The 26714-nt window shown below is 32.0% G+C and overlaps 1 protein-coding gene across 1 annotated transcript; it reads left to right on the top strand.

Annotated features, from left to right (window-relative positions):
- The first annotated feature begins 245 nt into the window (after nt 1–245).
- On the top strand, nt 246–18712 carry LOC143067278 (neuronal cell adhesion molecule-like). Its single transcript, XM_076240405.1, has 9 exons — nt 246–540; nt 7615–7902; nt 8821–9078; nt 10148–10432; nt 11607–11891; nt 13058–13492; nt 14537–14659; nt 16542–16593; nt 17138–18712. Exons 2-9 carry the CDS (start codon nt 7629–7631, stop codon nt 17385–17387), a joined length of 1962 nt encoding a protein of 653 aa, XP_076096520.1. The 5' UTR covers nt 246–540; nt 7615–7628; the 3' UTR covers nt 17388–18712.
- The last annotated feature ends 8002 nt before the right edge of the window (nt 18713–26714 follow it).

The raw sequence follows: 26714 nt of genomic DNA, 5'->3' as shown, positions 1-26714 counted from the left end.
ACATATACACAGATGTTCCATCATGGTCAACCAGTTCAACTTGAAGAATTTGGATATAACTATCGAAAAGTCTTTTATTACATGTCTTTTCTTGATAATTATGGAATGTTAGCTTCGTATATGTATAATCCTGTATCTTTCTTCTAATATTTGAATTTAATTTTTGAAATGTACTGTTATTGAGATGCAAATGAATCAGCATGTTATGTCTTGTTTGGTTTATATTTTTTTTTTCAGAGACAATAGAACATGTTAAATATGTAAAAATTGGGTCAGATTTAACTTTTAACTGCCCTTTAAAGTCAGCCACAAAAGCAGTAGTTTGGAGAGGTCCACCAAACCTCATCATTTACAGTATAAATGGCAAAGTCAACACACATGTTTATAACCAACATCAATTAACTGTTCTGGAGGATTCTATTACAGGCCGATATAATCTCCGAATTATAAACTGCACAGAAGATTGCATTGGTCTATTCCAGTGTGATACTGTCATCGATGGTTTAACTGTTAAACAGGAGTTCTATGCAGCATTAATAGGTAAGTTTTGTTGATACAGTAAAGATTGAAGACATATTGGCTGTGAGTTTGAGTGAGATAGGCGGGGTTATATGTTAAAAACATAGCTTTCTATGTTTTGCTAAAATATTAAATATTTTTTCTAAAGTGAATTTTTATATGTTTTCAAACCTTACTTTTTCAGTTTTACTTATTCGTGTTAAGAAACTCTATAGGTCATCTCATATTAAACGTAAGCGATAAAGGCAACACATTAATTTTTTGCAAGGTGTGTTTGAGCTTTTGATTTTGGCTATTTTACTAGAGACCTTCCGTTTTGAAATTTTTTCGGAGTTCGGTATTTTTGCTATTTATTATTTTGCTATCTGTATCTGTATCTGTATCCAATGAATTTCTGCCAATATAGGCACACCTCCGTTTATGCAGTAAAACAATAAAAATAGTTCCACCACCGCAATAGTATAGAACATTAATCCATCAATATATTTACACTATGAGCATTATGTACACAGTTCACAGTTCAAATTACGATACTTATTTATCCTTTTATATGTAAAAGATAAAAATTGTCTGTATACTATTACTTAGAAATATAAAAATTCTATTTATAATATTTAGCCTAGGCGATCTGCAAAAACTCTATTTGACCTTTCTAACTGACTATAAAGTTCATCTTCCTCCTACTACTTATCAAGTCCATTTTTGAAAGTATTTCATATCTCTTATTGTGTAAATTATATATTAATTGTCAAGACAGAGGTTCAATTCTACAGCTTAGAATAGTGGAATGGATTAATAATTAGTTGCAAAAATTCTAGCTGAATACTAGAATGTTGCAAAGCAGGAAGCTCACTACATTTACATATAATGTTTTTCAATATTGTTGTACGAATTTGGTCTAGTGCTCTACAACACAGCAAAAAGTGTGATAGTGATTCTTCTACCTGGTCACATAATTTACATGTTGGATCAACGTTGTTTTGGTTGTAAGCTGTTCTATTCATCTGCAGAATGTAGGTTCCAGTTTCAATGTTAATTATTATTGGAATTCTGTTGATGTCTCTTTGATTAGCACTATTCGCTAAGGCCAAAGGATGAATTTTCCCAACTTTAAATGATGATGTCTGAATGTATTTCAAGCTGGAGTAATACATTATTTATTCGTTATTTCTTGTTGTCCAATATTTATTTACTGCTGTGGTAGTCATCCATTTTTCTTTTGGCAATCACATTTCATTATAAAGTAGTGATAATGGGTTTTCTAGATTATATTTGATACAGATCTTTTTCATATCTATAAACCAGCTGTTACTATCAAAGCTTTTAATATGTAGTTTTCTTTCTGCTAGCCTCCACTCAGATGAGTTTTTATTTGCTCTTGCAATATTTTTTAAAACAGTGAAAGGATTTTTAAATGTATTTTGGCTTCTATGGGTAGTAAACCAGATATTAAGTACACAGCAGGATCAGCAACATTAATATTTAGCGAAAGAATTTGCTTAAGTAACATTTTGTATTGTAACACAATTTCAAGTCCGTAGGTTAGTATTGGAAGAATATAAGTTCTCAACATTGCAATTGAGGTTTCAATATCAAGACCATTCTCCCCATGCAGACCAGTTCCCATTAGACTGTAGATAGCTCTTCTGTTTTTTTTTCAAATTTTCTTCAACAGTTGTTTGTGCAGAATTGTTTGGAGATCTCGTTATTCCAATATGTGAAGCTTTGTCTACTACTGGCATTACAGTATCGTTTAATTTCCAAATTCCTAAATTAGTTTTTATAGTTTTAGCTTTGCTTTTTACAGGTAAAATTACGCTTTTTGAAGGTTGTAAATGGCATCCTTTGCGCTTACTAAAATCTACGGCAATATCTACCATTGTTGGTATATCCAATGGGTTACAGGCAAGTAGTGCAACATCGTCTGCCAAGTCGGTGCACAGCAATTAATGTTTCCGATTTTCCCACAAAGTCCTGAGTCACATAGAAAATTCAAAAGAGGATTTATATATATATGTAGTTTATATAAGTCGGCACTGAGAGTTTCACCTTGCCGAACACCTTGTTCTTTTTTAAAGTAATCTTCTGAAAAGCTTTTGTCCCATTTGACATGTGAAACTGCATTTTGGTATAGATTGACTATCAATAAAATGGATTGATTTGAAAAACCATATCGATGAAGCCTTTTAATTAAGTTTGCGTGAACCACTACATCGAAGGCATATTTTGCATCCAGGAGGCCTATATATGTTGGGCATTTAAGATCTTTATTCTCTCATTCAAATTCTTCTACTATAAGTTCACAAAGTAATGGTGATGAATTTTCTGTGAAACCTCTTTGTAAAGGAATTTGACATATTAATTTTATTTTACAGTTTTCTTTAATTTTTAGTATCTTCTCGATTACTTTGGAGAATGTTGGTGTTACAGTAATTCCTTTGTAGTTTTTTTGCATTTTTACAATCGCCTTTATTCTTAAATACCGGAAAGAGGGTTCCAATTTTGAGTTAATCAGGAATAAAATGTTTTTCAAAAGATTTGTTGATTAAAGCTTATAAATATGTTAAAAGTTTGACACCGCCATGGATAATATTTTCAGCTGTAATGCCATAGAAATCTGCTGCCTTGTTTCGGTTCAAACTGTTTATAGCTTTTAAAGTTTCTTCTTGTGACATGTGTTACATCAACATGTATAAATTGCTCATTGCAGAGTTCAATTATGTTTTTATATTCATTTTCTGTAGTCTTTAAATAATTGAAATCAAAATTTTCATCGAGAGTGTTCTCTTCTAATTGTCCAAAATGTATCTCCCAACCCTCCATTATTTGCTCTGGAGTGTTACAAATGTTGTCACCTACATTAAGCTCATCTATACGTCTGGATAGTTTTCCACGTTACTTGTTGATAAGTTTATAGAAGAGAGTTTTGTTTGATGATCTTGCTTCAATAATTTCATTTCTTTCTTGTATGCTTTTTTGTGCAACTTCAAATCTACAAACCTTTCTCAATTCCTGTGTTGTAATTTTCTTTTCAAGTTGAAAAGGATCTCAACAATCAGTTGGCCGTCCTTTTGCTTTCCAATAATAAAATGCTGATTTCTTATTCCTAATAGCCTTTAATATTTCGTCAGACATTACTTTTAATTTAGGTTTATTTTCGTTTTTTGTGCGATCTCAATGGTGGCTTTTGTTATTACAGCAGTTATATTATGAAAACATGTTTCTATATCATCTTTTGTATTTATATCTTGTAGAGATGTAATAAGTCCCTCATTAAATATCTCAGTGTAATTCGACAAGTCTGCTTTATCCCATTTAACTTTCATTTTAGGCTTAAATTCTGTTTTCTTATTTGAACTCTTGGTTATCACAAAATCCAAAGACAATAGAAGAGGATAATGGTCAGATACATTCCCAGTAAAAATATTCACATTTCCTAATATTAATGATTGATTCTTTAAAAGTTTCTTGAAAAAGTATATAGTCGATTGCAGTACAATCACTCCCATTAGCGCTAATGAAGGTTTTTCCAGTATCTTTTGTACACAGACAGTGTTCGTCCATAAATGACACTATATATTTCTGTCTTATCGAGTCATTAGATCCAAAGATTTCCTCATTAAAGTCACCACCTATTATTATTTGGTGTGTTAGTTCATAGGTTGTCAATATTTCATTCAAAAGATCTATACATTCTTGAAATTTTGTTTGACCATTTGTTGAACCTTTACAAGGTAAATATACAGAAATGACTATTAAATTAGGGTCACCATTGATCTCAATGCATTGTATTCGATTATTCCCTATTGTCGGTGGAGTAACTATGGAGTCAAGATTTTTCTTCCAATGTATAGCAGTCCCACCATAACCTCTTTGCATTCTCCATGGAGTCATTGGGTCGCTGAAGTCTACTGCTTTACCAATAGAGTCTTTTAATTCATCAAATAGTGGACCACAGGTTGAAATGTTCTTACAGTTAAAATCTAAAATCTTTAATGCATATTTACAGTTTTTAGCCTTCTCTCCTATGGGTCTAGGTTTGATTGTTATATTTTAAGACGGATGAGGCTGTGTTGGTATAAAAAGTGCATGACACTATTGTTTACTTCATCGCTTATAGGTTCACCTTCAAAGGAGATGTGGAACCAGTTGGGATCACGTTTTCCTATACGCTGTTGATTGTTAACAACTTCTTTATCATTCCTGTATGATTTATTTGAGTGTGAAAGTTCAGTCTTGTTAACATTCTTTTGATCAGTTGGAAGTATTTCAATTAAGTTTTCTTTACATATGTTTCTATCTTCGTTGAGGTTGGAGTAGAAGTTAATTGAGTGATTAATTTCTATATCTTGTTTCCTGTTTTGAATGCGATTGTTGACTTGGATTACACTGTGCAGATTTCGAGGATCTATTACAGCTGTTGTTGAGTAGTTTGTTGAGTTCTTCATCCACGTTACCAAGTACATAGTTGGTGACTTTTTCTCTAATTTCCACTATGAGTTTATCACTTGAGGAACTATCAGGACTAACTTTGTCTTTCTGTGTTAGAGATACGGTGGAAAGTCCCACCTTTTCCCTGTGTAGTCTTATAGGCCTCTAGTGTCTCAATTCTTTGAGTATAGAATTTTTTACGGTCGGTTCCAACTCTAGGTTTCATGCTTCATCTTTAAACAGTCTATCCAGCACTTTCGTTTTTATTGACATGTTTTCATTAATAGCAGTCTCCTTCATCTTCAACTGTTAATCTTTTTTCCGCAGTGTCTGTTCTAGTTGTCAAAGTTCCTTCATTTTAATTTTCTGAAATTCGGAATTTGCACTGGTTTCATTTTGATCTTGCGCAGTTGAATTGTTGGTATTTGAAAGAGTACTACTTGTTGTTAGATTTTCTTCATTTTTTCTGTATGTTGCGTTGAATTGCAATCAATGTTGTTGCCTACAGTTAAACCTCCTGCATCTATTGTTTTAGCCGAAGTTTGCTGATCTTGTGTAATAACCGGTTGTACAATATCACTTTGGTCTTTGCGCCCTAGACAAGCAAAGCAGGTGTGGTTTGTGGTATTCAGACAAGTATTATGAAATTTCATCAGACAAATAGAACAGCAATCTACCTTGTTTAGTATTGACATATTACATGCATGACAGTTCAGTACATTTTCTTCTTGTAAAAGGGATTCAGTTAATTAAAAAAGTTATGTCTTGTTTATCATTTGCCTCCAATGCCTTTACAATATTGTTGTTTTCAACTTTTTCGAGAGTACAAACTGTACATACATAAGTGAAATCCTTTCTTTTTACATTTTTTACATCATCTTCAGAGAATTTTTCACAATTATAATGAACCCAAACACCTTAGATGCAAAGAACTGCTTTTGTTCTACAATTTCTGTTACACTTGTGCTACACCAGTTTGAGTATTTGATGCATCTGCTAATCCTAGACCAGATTGTAGCGTTGCAATTGCCTCTACAAGTTGTTCAGCGAGCATTCTGTTACCTTTCTCTATGTTTATCTTTTCACCAGATATCTTGGTGTGAAACATTATACTATGCATTTTTGTAATGTCACATAGTTCAAATCTTTTTGAGTTTTTACCATTTTTCAACAAGGTACACTTTGTTATATAGGCATTTATAATAAAGCTTTTCTTTGATGTATCAGTAATGCTATAGTTTATTTGAACATTATTACCAACAGTGTCGGTTGCAGCAGGTTTACTGAAATCAAGTATGTCCTGTGATTTTTTTTATAGATATCACATGCATATTAAAAAAGTTCAAAAGTTATAGCAATTTTCCAGTGATACATGTACCACCTCCAGGTTTTCAGTATGCTATTTTAGTGACTTTAGTACTTTCTAATTTTTTCTTCAAAGATTTTTCAATATTTAAAGTATAGTTGTTTTCATATTTTTAGTGTAGGCTCATATTATTGTCTTTATCGGACGTTATTCGCTTAGTTTTTCTGGCTAGCTCCATGATATTTTTTTTTTTAAACAAACAGCAATTTAGTATAAAATATGGTGTGGCAAGTAAGAGTACTGTGGAAAATCCAACCGTTTCCCTGCTTTGTCACAGCAGCGATATATACAAATTGTCTTTAAAATTAATATATTAAAACTATTGTTGTTGCTAGTATTGATTCTATGATGGATATCAGCTGATAAATTTGGAGTTCTAGTTCCCAATGTGTCGTTCCTGTATCTGATGTAATTGTTTAATGCCTTTATTTACATAATAAAATGTCATCATTATTTTTGAATTGTTGAACATCAGGATGTCTTTGATAGGAGTTCCAAAGAGATACGGAGTATGGTGGAGTTTCCAAAAATCTTAATTTACACCCAGAATAACTTAAGTTAATATATCTACTGTGTTTGTCTTAAATAATGAGATCGCATGTACCAAACCATACATATAACGCAATGTTATCAAGATGTCCAATTTTATATAATTAAGGTTTGTTTAAACCATACAAGAGCTTGAGAAGAGCTACGCCCAGATTAATTCCACCCTTTAATACTATTCTCGACTGAATTTCGGCAATACCTTTCCAAATATTTCCCTTTACTGTCAGTAAACACCCCAGGAGTCAGTTGTTTTACCCCAGCTGGTATTACGAATGGTTTTGCAAGATACTTTAAACGTTTATGTTCCTTCATGAATAAAATCAAAGAGTGTCACTATATACGACGAAGTTTAAGAGGGTAATATAATATTGTTGACTACACACTATTCTAGCTACGCAATTAAAAGCAGATATATCAAGCAGGTACTAATTAGTTCGTGCAATCAAGTCTATCTATGTTTTGCTAAAAGGTGTATAAAATGTTATATAATGCTATATGAATTGTTCGAATCCTCCGATTGAAATTTGTTTATGTAGGATAAAACGAATAAAATCTAAAACTGAGTCTTGTTTCTAGAAATCACTTCAATAAATTTCAAGATAATTTTGCTCGTTTAAAACAACACATTTTAAAATACAGATTCACTAAAATGTCAACAATGTAATAGTATTGAGAAGTTTTCTTGTATTCAATGTTATATAAACTGGCTACTTAGCAGAATGATTGCAGATTAATTTGAAATATTTTAGAGACACCAACAAACATGCAGATAACCATGTCGAATTCTTCCAATAATATTTACGCAAACGAAGGCTCAGAAATTGAAGTAGGATGTGAAGTTGATTGTGGTAATCCACCAGGGACATTAGACTGGGTGCGAGATGAATATATTGTATTAAAAACTAAGACATGCCACAATACAACTTTCATATCTACGAGGATAAAGAGTAGCCGGTCAGATCACATGACAACTCTAACATGTATTGCAAATAATAGTTATGATCAGCTTGAGATGAACATAACAATTTATTTGAACTGTATGTATCTATGTATTTTTGTATTTTAGTTAATGCAATATTATAATAGATGATATAAAAATTGTTGATGTCAAACAACAAGCACATCCTCAGTATAAAAGTAGTTTATAACAACAACTTCTTAATTTGACACAGGACATTTTAAACAAAAAATCGTTGGTTCAACTTGGTTATGGCTAGCCAAACCTCCTGCTTATATGACAATCGCTTGAATGAAAACACTACGTGACAGAAATATGGTACAAACAAACTCAAGAACACTCACCACTGAGAAACGAATACATTTAATAAAAAAATAACATGGGTACAATGTAAACCGCAGAATGACATCGAACATTTTCCATTTACGCATGACAGGATTTCACAAACAGTAACATATTTTTGTGATCTTGAAACTCATACCAATAAATGAAATGAAATCGAAAAAGTAACAACAACTTTCACAATATTTGTCCAAATAATTTCATGATTTTGACGATTTTGAAAGATTTATTTTTATTAAATGCTGTGACAATAATTATTTGTAATACCATAATACTTTATACATGGAAATGTAAATTTACCTAACTATACTAATAAATAAGACATATGTGAAATGCACCGAAAATACAGAATTATTTTGTTCGCTTATAAGGTGGGGGTACAGAAGAACATCACATCAGATATGCGTAATTCAAAAGCTTAAAAATATAATATTATTTGTAAATATAGATGAACTAGTACTAAGCTCTTGTTTATAACACTTTTGTTATACTCGACCCCCTTATTTGAAATATAATACGTTGTCCAAATATCAGCAGCTATTGTTAAAAAATTTATCAAGAGCGGTTTTTTTATAATGATTTTTGACTTGCAAACATTTATTTTTACACACATGACATTTCTATCAATAAAATTGTTTTTATTTCTTAATATCAGTGTTGCCCCAGGTACATATGAGAGCCGAACCTTCATCGGTGTTCGAGGAAGAGTCGAAGCTTACTATATTTTGTATTACTGAAACAAACACCTTCCCTGTAAACATACAATGGCTGTTTGAGGGAAATATTATTCAGGAAGAGAACAGTGATGTACTATATATAGATAAGGTTAACAGGAATCAATTTGGACAATACAGTTGCCGAGCAACGAATCGAGTTGGATCAGGCCAAGCAAACATTAATATCACAGTGAGATGTAAGATATATTCAATGATGGAAATAGGTTTTATACAATAGCAGCATACAATTATGGCGAAAAAAATTAAAATGTTTATATAACTTTGCAAATTTTATCACCAGCATCAATTTTGTTTTTAAACAACGGTGATCTCAGATAAACACTCAATATTATACGACGAAAATGATACTCGAAAATAATCTGTATGATAAAGTTGGCACAAAAATAAAAATATTCATTATACATGGAATTAAACAGATTCTTATCAAAACAAAATAGAGTGATTTGTATCTCTTCTTCTATGAAACTTAATTCAGAACATTGTTTTGCATGTGTTTGTTTTGCAAATATAATCTGTGAATCTTTACAGTCAATATAAATACTTAAAGATAACTTCCTGTACAAATGATTGTACACAGAAAAGTCGAACTAGCTTGAAGCAAAGGTCCTGTTCGTATTCATATTGGACACTTTTTAATTATAAGACAATATTCCATATCATTTAAAAAAAAAAACTTATTTCAAACGTTTCAAAACTTTGTGCCTGAATTTATACATTGTTGTCACATAATAAGTATCCTTGTTGTAAGCAAGCAATACTATATTCATTAACAAAATGGTAAAAGGTAAAGGAATTTTTAATATTATATGCATGCCTTTAAACGTCTTCTGTTTAAGGAAAAATGGAAAAACTGTATAAGTGTCTTATTTTACAATAATTATATATGCTAATCATCAGTCTGGCGAAGGGGTTATTGCAACAAGACGACTTGTCTGAATGAAATATCGTGTTATGGGTAAAACTGTGGTCCATATTAAAATTCTAAAACGCTGATTCTTGAACTACAAGTTGTTTTTATTATATATCAAATTAGGATCAGAGGACAAATACCTTGTGAGATAACATGACTTCATTCTCAGTATTTTTGGTTATGTTTGTTGGACTCAATTGATAGTTTTCGGTGTAGTGTAGTTTTTTGCCGATAGCTGTTTTTTTTCATTTCGTTTCTTGCTATGGTAAAAGCTGACCTTTATAAATTATCTATCAAATCTTCCAAAAGTCATTTATATTTTCGAACCATTTTAGATAAACCATATCTGCAGAAAAATGAAAGCAACCCTAAATTGTTTAAAGCCGTTATTAATTATCCAACACATGTAGATGTAATGATTCAGAGCTTTCCTAGACCAGAATGCTCTTGGACGGACACTAATGGGGGAAAGCTTGCCATCATAAAAGTAGCAGAAATCAGGGCAGATGTATTTGCAGTTTCATCAACAATTATGCTTCAAAAAGAAAGTCAGTTTGGGTTATATGGGATAAGAGCAAGGAATCTATATGGTAGCATAGATATCAAAATAAATCTCGTCTGTAAGTCGGGTTTTATCTCTTTTATATATATATAAATAATAGTTTTAATTCATTCATAGATGGGTCAATATCAAATGATTAGTAACGTCATTTAAAAAAGAAGATATGGTATGATTGCAAATGAGACAACTCTCCACAAGAGACCAAAATGACACAGAAATTAACAACTATAAGTCACCGTACGGCCTTCAACGATGAGCAAAGCACAGACCGCATAGTCAGCTATAAAAGGCCCCGAAATGACAATGTAAAACAATTCAAACGAGAAAATTAACGGCAAATTTTATTTTAAAAAATGAACGAAAAACAAATATGTAACACATAAACAAACGACAACTACTGCATTACAGGCTCCAGACTTTGGACAGGCACATACATAGATAATGTGGCGGGGTTAAACATGTTAGCGGAATCCATACCATCTCCCTAACCTGGGACAGTGGTATAACAGTACAACATAAGAACGAACTATAAAAATCAGTTGTAAAAGGCTTAACTCATCAGATGGACAAAAATGCAAGTGGACGCGGACGGGTACTTGTACATCCCAACAACAAAAAGACACTAGGAACAGATCTGAGAGTACTCGCAGTTAACTGACAGCTAGTTCAAAGCCACTAACAACTAATAAAAAAATGATGCATATAAGACTAAATTATCAAATCGTACACATCCGACATCCGATGGATTTAGTGTAAAGACGTCATAAAAAGTCAGAGAAAAACATGACCTTGTGCAATGCCAAGATACAGGTATCGACAGATTGTAGATCCATGAATGTGTATATGTGTATAATATACTAGTAATATTCAGTTTGCTTTTAATTTACTGATAACAAAATCAATATTTATACCAATAAAAACAATATTTAATGATCTTATTACAGTGTTGAATTGGTAACCTTTTAGAATAAGTTTATTTAAAGGAGCGATAAGTTTAGAATTATATCATTATTCTAGTTTTGCATTAAAGAGAATTGCATTTTGTTCTGTACATCTTTCGGTGTTTGATATTTACAGGCTTTAACATCTTTTAATCAATCCCTTTCTGAGGTCTTTCGTGAAAAGAAATGGCTTTGCAAGATACAAAATAAAAATTATGTCTTCATGCATTTGTCAAAATAATACTTTTGCTTTTATTATTAGCAACATTACATCTAATTATTTTATTTTAGCTCGGGTTGTCAGCATCCATCCATTAAATATCAGCTGTAATGTTTCGTCTACAATAGAACTTGAATGCTTTTTAACTATAAATGATTCATCCAATTGGAAAAGTCTGTGGCTACATTCGATTAAAGGCAACAAGCTAGAAGAACGACCCGGAATAACACTGGGAAACAAATCAACGTTGACAATAGCGTTCTGTGATTATCGAGACATTGGGGATTATACATGTACCTGGAGTTCAAAAAATAAGATTTATTCATCAACACACCAAGCAACCGTTGCTGTTTTTGGTAAGAAAATCTTTCGACTTTTTGCTTTCTTTTATTGATTAACATATGATAATATATATATGTAAATATATATACCATTTTTTATAGTCTCTCATAACTCTTTTTAGAGTGGCTCTTGTTTTATATGTGAAACTTTAATATTATGTAAATGTTTTCGATAAGAGTTGAGACTCAAATAAAATATTGTCTTGTCTTGTCTTGTCTATGACAGCTAAAAGGACATACATATTATAGGTATCCATTGTATACCTTGGTGCTAATATGGTTCTACAGTCTATGAAGCTTAAAATAAATTATGATACACAAAAACTCAGGTCATTTTTTGTATAAAAAAAGGCAATCACGCAGTACGTTTTCTTTTAATTCGTACAATTGTAATTTATTTTAATTGTGTTATAATATAGAAAATTTATTTAATCAACTCATCCTCAGCGCTTTGTGAAAGTGTGCCAACATTATATACAGTTGAATAAGTTTCCACCGAAATAGAAATAATAGTCTGTGACATAATAATATGCTGACTTACTTGTAAACGACGAGTATGATTGGTTAACTTGAAAAAGGTTGTACATTTTAAGTCTATATTTTTCGTCATTTTGTATTGCCTCCTTAATTTTCAACCTTTTTGAAAAACATCATTTATCCTTTGAAAGATACCGTAAATGTATATGTGTTATAATCACAGTCACACAACTTTGGGTAGAAAACGTACAACAAAGTTCTTAATCCTTTAATGCATTAATTCAAATATTAAAAGTTTTTATGATTTTTTTGTACAATTAAAGTTATTTAATTAAAACATGTGACTGTCAAAAGGCAAGGGCAAAATCAACTTTTATAAATTTTATCTATTTTAATAAGAGAAATAAGATATCCTTGCATAATGTTAAAACATTGAAACTATGAAGTAAGATTAATATTACAGTCAGTATAAAAACTATTGCTGCATAACGTAAAAATGTATATCTCTGAATTTTTTAATTATATTACCTAAACTTCATAGTACTTATAAATCATCAATCTATGGAAATTAGACTCTCGAAAATACTATAATTTGGTAGTATCTGCGTAATATTGAGTCTGTTTTTTAAAGTTATATATAACTTTTCTACCAGAATTGAATGTTATCCCTTCTTGTAGTAGACTTCTGTTATTCTTTGTTTCAGGATCTCCAATACTTGCATCTCGGAATGTATACCGTCAAACAGGAGAAAGTGTTTTGCTGAGAGTTAAGTTTTATTCAGTTCCGGAACCAATTTCCATAGTTTGGCTAGAAAACGATAAACGTCTTCATCTAAATAGAAGTTCCTTAATGAGGACAATCGTTGCTTTTAAAATATCCAACACAGAAGTAATCGTGGACGGATTTTCCAGCAATCTATTACTAGAAGAACCAATATCATATGATAACCAGTTCAGTTGTCAAGTTACAAATGAGTACGGATATATGGATGTTCTATTTGAAGAACGTATGTTGATAGGTTCTATTAAAGACGGAAACACCATCACCAAAATAGTTCAGACGACAACCTTATCAAAGAGCAACACAAGTTCATTAAAACCTGCTGGATATACAGACGAACCTACACATACATCAACTGGTAAATAGTATGACTGCATACTCACTTGATAGTTTTACTCTACAATGTATAAGTTATCTGTTTGAATATATCATAATATGTATTTCCCTTCATAACACGATGACTTACGGCTCAGTTGATTTTTTGTTTTGTTAATTCCTTTCTATACTTTGCATTATAGTGGGGCCAGCTAAAGGACGCCTCCGGGTGCGGGTATTTTTCGCTGCATTTAAGACCTATTGTTGACCTTCTGCTGTTGTCTGTTATATGGTCGGGTTGTTGTCTCATTGACACATTCCCCATTTCCATTCTCAATTCTATTCATTGTATTGTATTATATATAACCCTTCGTAACACGTTATAAATGGCCAACAGCTACGATTAAGACACAGAAATAAAGTATATTTATTTGTTTTCCATACAATTATCAAAGCGGACTTTTTAAGTAATAATCCAGTTTGGCTCAATTTTGTAAAAAAAAAACCACCACATGATGATTAACATTTTTAATGACATTATACGAATTCAAAGAAACTTAAACAAATTGTCATTATAAATACACGTGCTTATCCTTCTTTTTATATTTATATTTTGTTACGAGTCCCAGAACCATCGGTTGTATTCGGATTTCATCTCGATATTTATTTAGATGGCGTGTAGTCCTATGGGTTTCACGAAATGCTGATACTTAAACAATGTATTGTGTATCATTTCATATGGATTTTTTTTTTTTTAACTCTTTATTAACTTATTTTAGTAGTTTATATCATTTATTTGTTTCTTTATGATATTAATATTACTGATTTCTGAATATTGAAAAGTTCGTTTAATATTTTTGAGCATTTTGACATTTGATTATTGCATTTACGTTTTGATTTTTCCTTTAGAGTTCGGTATTTTTGTTAATTTACTTTTTTTGCAGTTAAAACCCTAATTTGTTAATTATAATGCTCACGTAACGATACTATCTATGGAGCTTTCAAAGACGGGTGTAAACATGTGGTGACGGGTCTGCCTACCTTTCCGGAGCACATGAGATCATCATATTCTCTTTTTTCATTCCAGGAACCCTGACCAATGACCAGATTTACATTGTGATTTGCGGTGTTGTTCTCGTTATTCTTTTTATTGTGGTGACAGTCTTCATTAAAAACCAAATACGAATTAATCAGATCCACAAGAGAGCAGGTAATATATATTGTTTCCATACTATTATATTGAATTAAAAATATACAACTTGTGTTTGTAGATAACCAGTTATATGTAAATGTTTATCTTTTTTGTGTTAGAGCACAGCAATGTCTTTCTTGCAAAATTTTGGAAATCTTTTATCGGTCTATGTATCCCACACATTGGTATATGTTCTGCATGAGTGTTAGTAGATTTCCGGCACAAAGTCATCTGTATACAAATATAAACCACACTTAACAATTGATTTATTTGTACTGTATTTTGTTATATCTCTTTTTGACCATATCTATGCAGTTTAAATATAAGATGAAGTGGTCTACTATATTGAATTACAAAAAAAATTAGGCATCTATATCAATACATTTTTAAAAGGCACATAAAACACATGGTATTACCTTAACTTCTGTCACTTAAATATTTAGGCTAAAATCAAACAATCAATTATATATTCATCTTAACCTAGACAGCTTGAAGGACACCTTTTTTTTAATAACAATCTCATTAGCATAAGCATCTATAATACTAAAATAACGAGGTCCAATTTGTCAGCCGTCATGGGGTAAAAACGACAAATCAAAGAATTCAACTTTATATATAGCTAATATAGGACAATGGTGTAGATTAAAAATTACAACACTACAGACCCTTTTGTTTTCTACATAATTAATAATGCCAATAATTAACAAGTTCCGGGTCGATTCCGATACCGATACCAATAGTATATTCACCTATTATATCTGACAGGCGCACCACCAAACGGTGTATTTAGGATTTTGCTATATACACGGGTCATAATCACAGGGTTGACACTACTAAATTCAATCATTGTCGCATCTGACAGGCGCACCACTAAACGCTGTATTTAGGATTTTGCTATATAGACTTTAATTCAGTCACGGACCCGCGATATCACGGGTGTGTTCTAGTATATACATAAAATGATCATTACAATTATAAATGATGAACACTAAAACGCTGTATTTAAAGTTGAATAACAAATATTGACAAAATCTCTGTCATCGACGATCCAAGTTGATTAAAATTCCTTTCCATATATAACGTGCTCGTACATATAACGAAACCAGAAAACTATATTTTATTTGGATTGATGGGCGATTCCGCCGGCCAGAACATCCAAATAAATCAAGTTAACGCGGTTAAAAGCTTGGAAACATGTGCACAAAAACCAATGCTCAGAAGACCGACTCATATAGTATATTTTGGACAGTACAACAAAAAATGATTATTATTTAAGAAAAAAACACATGATGATATTTTTAAAAACTCAAAATATTATTTACATGTTTCTCGAATATGTAGAAAATTTGCACTACGACTGATGGGTAGAAAACGAAGGCATTTAAAATATTTTCCCTGCGCTTGAAAATTTCACATAAGTAAATTAGAAAATGCATACACATCGTTGATTTGTTATATTTTGATCGATGTCGGTTATTTTAATATTGAGCTGACAAAATATATCATAATTACAAATATTTAGACGGTAAATCTCCTATGAGTTTAGCCAATGTGAATGGTTGACACTGGGGTTATTTATCTATATTGACAATTTTTAGTTGTTTTTAATTTTTGTATCATTAATCTTGGGGTTTTTTTTGTGGAGAATTGTCTAATTGTCAATCATACAACGTCTTCTTATTGATATATATTTATGGACTATATTTCGGAAGCAGGTGTGCCACAACATTATCTTAAAATGGTATGGAAGTAAATAAATTATACTCTGCTATCATTAGATTTTCAAATTGCCCTTTATTAAACTATAATAAATCATATGTAGATATAACACTTTATAATTTGCCGCCAAAATTATTACGTCTAATAATTGGTAAAATGTGTGGTATTTCTTTATTTGAAGATCGACAGACAGTGGTGCCAGTGGTATCATTACAGTATCAAGAACGTGAAAGGTTAATTATATGATAAGACATTTTTCTTATTGGAAAATAAGTAGTAGATCTACAATGTACATAATCTTGTGTACCGTTCGATGGGATTTTTAGTTTCAAATTTTATCATTTCGTACTAATACAGTTATGCCTAAAAATCAACAATTATATTGGCTGTTTTTTTAAAGCTGCATTTAGCTAAAGTTCCTGTGATTTAATATGTTCAGCAAATATGTTCAGCAATTTTTTAATCTTTTTTTTTTTTTTTTTTTCATTTATTAAACTTGGATTTTAAGGAGCATTGAATCTTATTCAGCAAACGAAATGTATTTCGATGAGAGGGAACAAAAAGCATTCCATCAATTTGGAATCATATTATGTATGTATGTCCAATTCGACTTCAGTTTAACATCAATTTGAGACCGGACTTTTTTAATTGAATCAGTCGAATATGTTTTAACTGCATTTTGCACTTGAGAAAAAAAAACACTATTTTTTACAGTTTTGTATACAAATATAATTTTGTCTGAATGGCTACTTTTCAACTAGTATTAATCGCATACAGGTCTTCAGATTTACCAGACGTGCCTCAGCGAAACATTGAAAACCCCGAATATGAGGAAATCCACAGCATTCCTATCGAAGTAGAGACAGAAGAATATTTAACACCAGAACACGATAGCAGTAAAAGTGGCAGTGACTCGAGTATAGAAAGGCAATATTTAGAATTGGGTCCTCCACATACGTATGAAGAAATAAGTTTGTCAAGGAGAGAACTGCATGTTTATAGTACGGGTGGTGATATGCATGAATAGTATAGTGGTAAACACAGTATATGAATGTTAGCCGGACAATTTTTGTTAGCATAAAAAATCATGCAATTTTTATTAAGTGTGACCGTACCAGTCCAAAGGATTGAATGAAACATGTGCATTGAAGACAGGTATTAGGACCAATAATATTCATAATTGTACAGCAATGTTTTTGTTGTTTTTGTTGATTAATTCTATTGTGAATCTTTTGAATTTTACCTGAACGAATTTTAGAAAGAATGTAGATTGATTATTAAAAAAACATATTAGCAAAATAGTGTCTCAAAAAGCAAGCACCATCTGAGTTCTCAGTAAAAGAGTGGTGAAAGTTAGCGAAGAGATATCCAAACTTGTACTTTAAAATTTTTTCACTGTTAATTGCAGAAGTGTACATGTATATCGGTAAATCAGGCTCAGAAAGGATTAAGTAAATGTCTTGAATGGCTATAGACTGTCTCATATTGGTTAGATTGGTTGAGTATTATGTTATGCTTTAGATTATGGTCCAGACTAAGGCAGAGTACAAATCAGGACAGTCATGTTTAGTTATGATTGGGGTTAAGTAGTTTCGAGTAAAATTCAGACTTCTCCAGAATGTAAGATACAGTACAGTCAAATACAAATACTGTCAATTTCAGACCTTTACTGGCTTGTAGTGGTATGCAAACACAGTCAAACGGGACCACAGGAACATTACCGTCCAAAAATTGAAAATTAACATTAGGCAACCAAAAATTGTAAATTTTAATAAAGAACATCCACGTCTACGAAGAAAGGACAGTTATTCTACGTCTATTTGAATTCTTAGAAGTAAGTTCCTTAGGGTATATTTTGCGAACTTTTGCAAAAGTTCATAAGCAAAAGTCAGTTGTTTTTCAGATACGTCCAAAAGGTAAACCGACATAACCGTATGAAAAATTATAAACAAATGTGTATAATGATACTTTTATTTTATAAAAATAAGTTATGCTTGATTTTTTTTTTTATATATAACGATTAGAATAATATGCAACTTTAATTTTAAACGGTATATTTGTATATGTAGATTATATCGTACTTCCTCGGTTGATGACGACGATACTCATCCAGTCGAGATAACTTAATTTTCACGAGCGAGGTTCTGAATGTTCAAAATGTTCAAAATGTAAACGATGAAAATAGAATTATTAAATGTCACTGTTCGTGTATTGTTTGGCATAGTATGAAACACTGAGAGGAAATGCAATTAAATGTATATTCACTGACTATATAAAATATTTGTCACAAGTAAAAATATACATTCATATAAAACATTAAAAGTTGTGTGATGTCCTCTTCTTTGTTTTCTTCACTCAACAATACACTGAAAAATACAACAAAAAAAAAACTATTTAAACGATGTGAAAGAAGACTCAATATGTCTCGTGATTCAATTAGAGAAAATATCACGTTTACCTTTTTAAATCTGAGACTTGCCTGCATAAAAATAAATTTCACTCTTCATATATATATGAGCAGTACAATGTATTCTGCAGAAATCGTGAATCCATCCAACCAAAAATAAAACTACTTTTATTTCAATAAGCAGTCATCTTTTGAAAATTGTCAGTGATAAATTGAATTATAATATAAAATATTTGTTTTTCTCTCTATCATGTTTTTGTTTGGATATTTGAAAATTTACGAAATCTTGTCCATATGTAATCATAAAGCTGTTAAAAGCTCAATGCTATTTTATGTGTTTCTATCATCTGCTATAAATGTCAATTGTCTATCGGCAGTAGTTCTTTTCTATAGACTAGTTTGTATATACAATTTGTTTTTTCGTCTTAGTATAATTTCACCGAAAAGCCAACAATAATACTAGTCCCTTAGTTTTCACTGTCAACAGTTGCATTCCAAAATGCAAATGACAATTTGGTTGGGAATCAGTAAGGTGATCGTTTACTCAGATGTTTTTTTCCGGATTTGTATTGTTGGATTACTGTCTCATTTTCTTTAATTCAAATATTTATAAATACATAGATTATGTACCTTCATTCTTTTCTTTCAAAGAGTATTAGCATTTGTACTATGATTGCAGAATGTAGCGATCAGGAAACCCTATTAACACTTTTTAAAAGTCCACGAATAAATTACCTAGTACGTATAAATATTTGTCAATGAAAATGTTCTTACCATTATTATCCAGATGAATATCCAAAACGGGAAAAACAATGTTATAACACAGTTCAGACATATCTGATCGGAAAATCTACAACAGAGGTCAAAACAATGTTATAACACAGTTCAGACATATCTGATCGGAAAATCTACAACAGAGGTCAAAACAATGTTATAACACAGTTCAGACATATCTGATCGGAAAATCTACAACAGAAGGAAAAACAATGTTATAACACAGTTCAGACATATCTGATCGGAAAATCTACAACAGAGGTCAAAACAATGTTATAACACAGTTCAGACATATCTGATCGGAAAATCTACAACAGAGGTCAAAACAATGTTATAACACAGTTCAGACAGGTCTGATCGGAAAATCTACAACAGAGGTCAAAACAATGTTATAACACAGTTCAGACATATCTGATCGGAAAATCTACAACAGAGGTCAAAACAATGTTATAACACAGTTCAGACAGGTCTGATCGGAAAATCTACAACAGAGGTCAAAACAATGTTATAACACAGTTCAGACATATCTGATCGGAAAATCTACAACAGAGGTCAAAACAATGTTATAACACAGTTTAGACAGGTCTGATCGGAAAATCTACAACAGAGGTCAAAACAATGTTATAACACAGTTCAGACATATCTGATCGGAAAATCTACAACAGAGGTCAAAACAATGTTATAACACAGTTCAGACATATCTGATCGGAAAATCTACAACAGAGGTCAAAACAATGTTATAACACAGTTCAGACATATCTGATCGGAAAATCTACAACAGAAGGAAAAACAATGTTATAACACAGTTCAGACATATCTGATCGGAAAATCTACAACAGAGGTCAAAACAATGTTATAACACAGTTCAGACATATCTGATCGGAAAATCTACAACAGAGGTCAAAACAATGTTATAACACAGTTCAGACAGGTCTGATCGGAAAATCTACAACAGAGGTCAAAACAATGTTATAACACAGTTCAGACATATCTGATCGGAAAATCTACAACAGAGGTCAAAACAATGTTATAACACAGTTTAGACAGGTCTGATCGGAAAATCTAAAACAGAGGTCAAAACAATGTTATAACACAGTTCAGACATATCTGATCGGAAAATCTACAACAGAGGTCAAAACAATGTTATAACACAGTTCAGACATATCTGATCGGAAAATCTACAACAGATGGAAAAACAATGTTATAACACAGTTCAGACAGATTTGATCGGAAAATCTACAACAGAGGTCAAAACAATGTTATAACACAGTTCAGACAGATTTGATCGGAAAATCTACAACAGAGGTCAAAACAATGTTATAACACAGTTCAGACAGATTTGATCGGAAAATCTACAACAGAGGTCAAAACAATGTTATAACACAGTTCAGACAGATTTGATCGGAAAATCTACAACAGAGGTCAAAACAATGTTATAACACAGTTCAGACAGATCTGATCGGAAAATCTACAACAGAGGTCAAAACAATGTTATAACACAGTTCAGACAGATTTGATCGGAAAATCTACAACAGATGGAAAAACAATGTTATAACACAGTTCAGACATATCTGATCGGAAAATCTACAACAGAGGTCAAAACAATGTTATAACACAGTTCAGACAGATTTGATCGGAAAATCTACAACAGAGGTCAAAACAATGTTATAACACAGTTCAGACAGATTTGATCGGAAAATCTACAACAGATGGAAAAACAATGTTATAACACAGTTCAGACATATCTGATCGGAAAATCTACAACAGAGGTCAAAACAATGTTATAACACAGTTCAGACAGATCTGATCGGAAAATCTACAACAGATGGAAAAACAATGTTATAACACAGTTTAGACAGATTTGATCGGAAAATCTACAACAGAAGCAAAAACAATGTTATAACACAGTTCAGACATATCTGATCGGAAAATCTACAACAGAAGGAAAAACAATGTTATAACACAGTTCAGACAGATCTGATCGGAAAATCTACAACAGAGGTCAAAACAATGTTATAACACAGTTCAGACAGATCTGATCGGAAAATCTACAACAGATGGAAAAACAATGTTATAACACAGTTTAGACAGATTTGATCGGAAAATCTACAACAGAAGCAAAAACAATGTTATAACACAGTTCAGACATATCTGATCGGAAAATCTACAACAGAAGGAAAAACAATGTTATAACACAGTTCAGACAGATCTGATCGGAAAATCTACAACAGAGGTCAAAACAATGTTATAACACAGTTCAGACAGATTTGATCGGAAAATCTACAACAGATGGAAAAACAATGTTATAACGATGTTCAGACATATCTGATCGGAAAATCTACAACAGAAGCAAAAACAATGTTATAACACAGTTCAGACATATCTGATCGGAAAATCTACAACAGAGGTCAAAACAATGTTATAACACAGTTCAGACAGATTTGATCGGAAAATCTACAACAGAGGTCAAAACAATGTTATAACACAGTTCAGACAGATTTGATCGGAAAATCTACAACAGAGGTCAAAACAATGTTTTTAGTATATGAACTGACATTTGCTTTTCATTGACTTTGGTATTGGCATGTATACAGGAATAAATGATCTAAATGATATATATATATATATTGAAATAAAAATGTTCAGTGAAATGATCATAATTATAATAATGGTGTTTTATTGAATTTAATCTACGATAGAAAACTCTTCAATTAAATTTATAAGTACCTAAATACACAACTTCATCGTTCCGGGACAGAACGTAGAACGTAATGTCGGATGTCTATATTTGAATAACCTCTTGAAGACACATAATATCTTGAACTTTTCAGAGAAGTCTGTTATTGATCTTTCGCTTAAAATTCTATAATGTTTTCTAGTTTAAGCCACACAAGAAATGATTGGTACCGCATGATCATCCAGATCGAACAATTTTCCAGAACATACATAACATTATTATCGCATACATTTTTCTCATCCTGAATTTATGAGCTGTGAAATATTAAAATTCTAAATATCGTAAGTTAACTTAAGTTCTTGTGAATACTTAAACCAGATATGAAATATCAATAATCAAAGTTAACGATAAATTTTCTGAAATTGTTTGAAAGTAAAATTGATTTAATAACTATAGACTTAAGCAGTACTTTTCATATATAAAGAAAAACCACAATAAAAAATCAAACTTGAAGAAATATCAGTTATATATTGCCTACTTTTCTTTCCTGGTTTGGTGTATAACAGTTTGGGATGGACCTCCAGCCATCACTACCGTTGTTTGTTGTTGTTGCTGCTGCTGCATAGGAGGAGGACCTGAAATAATACCAATTATATCATACATTTATGTATATCAATTATGAAAATAAACCGTTTGGAAATAATACTGTTGAAAAACAGTATTAAAAAAAAAGATGAAACAAATCTGAGTTATAAAATTAATATACTATACAAATATAGCCTTTGTATGAGGTCGGTACAAGGATATATTGACCTGAAAGAAGTATATTGACTGAGGACGAAGTCCGAGGTCGATATACTTCTTTGGGTCGATATATCCTGTATTGACCTCATACAAAGGCTATATTTGTTATATTATTAATTTCCGACCATGTTTGTATCAAAATCGTCATTTAGGTTTGTTGGAACTAATAGATATTACAATGTCTCCTTGACAATAACAACATATAATTAGTTGTTATTTTATTTACTTTTTTTTGACATTTTATGTATTTGAAGAACTGTTTTCGTCAAATAATCGATCACAGATATCATATGTTTCAAAACGTTAAACAATATCCTGAAATTCATTACATGACGTCACAAAGTATATTGGTTTTTAGATATTCTAAAAATAACCGTGCAATATGCTTTTTGCAGGTCAATATGCTTTTTGCTATTAGCCGTTTTCTCTCTACCTTCGAAAATATAGTTTAACATGTGACTATCCCTAAACGAATCAAATTTGTTAAAATATACGAATTAATAATATTATAGTATACTGTAATATTATTAATCGAATATTTTTAAGGATTTGTGATTTGTTAAAACTTGATCACATGTACATTTGTATTTACTCAGATTGCACGCCAATACTGTTGTGTTAAGCTTTTCGTAGGTCAAAAACAGCATATTGCACAGGGCATACAGCATGTTACTAAAAATACATTCTAGAAATCCCCAATTTTACATTGTTCATGCAATAGTTGTTGATTAATAATATAACAATTGTAGCCTTTGGTAGAGGTCAATACGATGTTATATCGACCTAGAGAACCATATCGACCTCGGACTTCGTCCTCAGTCAATATGCTTCTCTTAAGTCGATATAACCTCGTATCGACCTGATACAAAGGCTATAATTGTATAATTATAGCTCACTACAAGGTGTACAGTATGTCGATTACTTAGACGTTCTCTTGAAGATTAGTGTACAGATGCCTTTACCAGAGGATTAAAAACTCCAATTATATCATCAGATTTTCTTTAACATTTCTATTCAAAGGAATAGTATTTAGTTACTTCTTTTGTTTTTTCGCGATAATTTGGGATCATCCGGGATGTAAAAAACGTCTATAAATAAACCCCAAACTTAAACTTCAATAAAATGTTACCTACCTCCATATCCATATCCTGTTCCCGGATGTCCATATCCTGGAGGAGGTGGTCCATACTGACCAGGTGGAGGACCGTATCCTCCTGGTGGTGGAGGACCATATCCTGCTGGTGGTGGACCATATCCTGCTGGTGGTGGAGGACCATATCCACCGGGAGGTTGACCAGGAGGAGGTTGGCCATAGGGTGGTGGTTGCTATAATTCAAATTATGTATTGATTGCTTATTGGTTCACTACAAATATGTATTTAGTTTACATCTTATTATAATAACCATTTATTTTGAATAAAAAATGGAAATAACTAAATACCGTTCATATTCTTTGAAATATATATTTTCAGAGATTATGAAACCGTTAAATTAAGGTAAATTCCATGTGATCATGCTATCTTCACGGTTTTTACTTTTTACTAAAGTGTCAAAGTACATCGTTAGCTGACCTGATTTTGACTCTATAATCATTGACGAAGGAACAAAATGACAAGTAGCATTGGTTCACACTCGAACGTTATGGAAAATAGTCTTGTTGTTTTTTTTTTCTTTATAAAGCCTGCTATAAACAAAGTTTGACTACATATTTGGCAAGAAAGAGTACAAAACAATTAAAATGCAATGAAAAGGTAAAGCAGGGAATAGCGTATCTTGGCATTGCACTAGATCATGTTTTTTCTCCGACTGTGAATGGCATCCTTACACTAAATCCATCGGATGCAGGAATACAACTGATTGATACTTAAGTTTTAGATGCATGATTTTTTATTAGTTGACATCGGCTTTGAACTATATGTAACTGTCGGCAACTGTGAGTACTTTCAGATTTGTGCTTAGAATCTTTTTGTTGTGAGGATGTAAAAGTACCCGGCCACGCCCACTCTGTGTTTTTGTTAGATGTATTTCTGGTTTGAATTCATCTGATGAATTGAGCCCTTTATAATGGATTTTTATAGGTTCTTCTTTTGTTGTTCTGTTACACCAATTACTCAATGAAAAACAGGGGGAGGGGTGTGCGCGCCTTCTAGTTTAACTATAGAACTAGTTTAACCCTGCCACATTCTTAATGTGTCCCAAGTCAGTAGCCTGTAATTTGGTGGTTGTCGTTTGTTGCTGTATATATTTTGTTTTTTGCGTTCATTATTTTGTACATAAATCAGGCCGCAAGTTATTTTAGTTTGTATTGTTTTACATTAGTCAGTTCGAGGCCTTTTAAAATAGCTCACGAGGTGATATGGGTTTTACTCATTATTGAAGGCCGTAATGTGACTTATATCTATTAGTTTCTGTCTCTTGTGGAATGTTGTTTCAATAGCAATCATACCCCTGTGATATCTCCTTTTTTGTATTACACAATATTATGCTTTTAGATATAAGTTAAAGGCATACATTTGTACATTGTTGGTTCTGTTCATCGAAGGCCTTATCTTTTCAGTAGTTGTTACACCTACGCCATTTGTACTTTGATGGATAGTTGTCTCATTAACAATAATACCACATGTTCTTATTAGCATTACAAGACCATCCTCTAATTATACGATATGAAAACTAGCTGACAATCCTAGTCAATCATTAAGATTGGAGTCGAGTGCACTTGCCTCATTCGGGATTCAATCTCAAAGTGTTGACAGGCTAGTGCTTCAAGAGTTCGACTTCATAAACCACTCTGCCATCGAGACGTACCGTAATAAAGAAGATTCCCGTAAATCAATTACACACAAACTTACGACTTGAGATAATACTTATCTATTGACAAACAATTATAAATTGTAAACAAAGGAAGAGAGATTGGAAGATAAATGTCACACAAACACTGGATACCCCTTAAACGTCGGTCACACCTTACCGGATAGCTCGAACGGACGCCTAACGGATAACTTTTTTTTCAATCAGTTCATGTCCGTTAAACGTCCGTTCTCATCCGTAAGGCGTCCGTCCATATCCGTTGCATGTCCGTTAAGCGTACGTTTTATCCGTAGAAGTCTGTTCTGTCCGGTGGAAAATTTTGAGCATGTTCAAAACTTTGAACGGACGTCCAACGGATAAAATGTCCGTTTTGTACGGTACTCGTCCGTTTCGTTTCCGTTTTGTATCCGTTACGTGTCCGTTATACATCCGTTGGAGATCTGGAAGATAAATTCACCAACGGACTTCTACCGGACGTTTAACGGATAAAACGGATGTTGAACGGATGAGAAACGGACTTCTACCGGACGTATAACGGATAAAACGGATGATGAACGGATCTGAAACGGATAAATGCCAATTGAAAATTTCACGTCAGAAATGCCAATTATTGGTATGTCAGATTTCTTAAGGTTCATGAATTCTTATTATTCATAATCGATCTTAGAGTATATGCACCTCTTCACGATCAAGCAGTTCTTATTCAGGCCTGACACTGCCCTTTGGCGGAATTTTGAAGAACAAACCAAAACCAGTTACGCAGAAACATTTTGAATATTTAGGTAATTTATATGTATCATTCTTGACGCCTTTGATTTTTCCGTATATCTTGTTCATCCGTTTTATCCGGTACGCTTCCGTTAGGTGTCCGTTTTATGCGTTACT

This window comes from Mytilus galloprovincialis, chromosome 3 (genome assembly GCF_965363235.1).
Source record: "Mytilus galloprovincialis chromosome 3, xbMytGall1.hap1.1, whole genome shotgun sequence".
NCBI classification, from domain to species: domain Eukaryota; kingdom Metazoa; phylum Mollusca; class Bivalvia; order Mytilida; family Mytilidae; genus Mytilus; species Mytilus galloprovincialis.
Note: the sequence above shows the minus strand (reverse complement) of the source record. Positions and strands in the feature narration are given on the sequence as shown.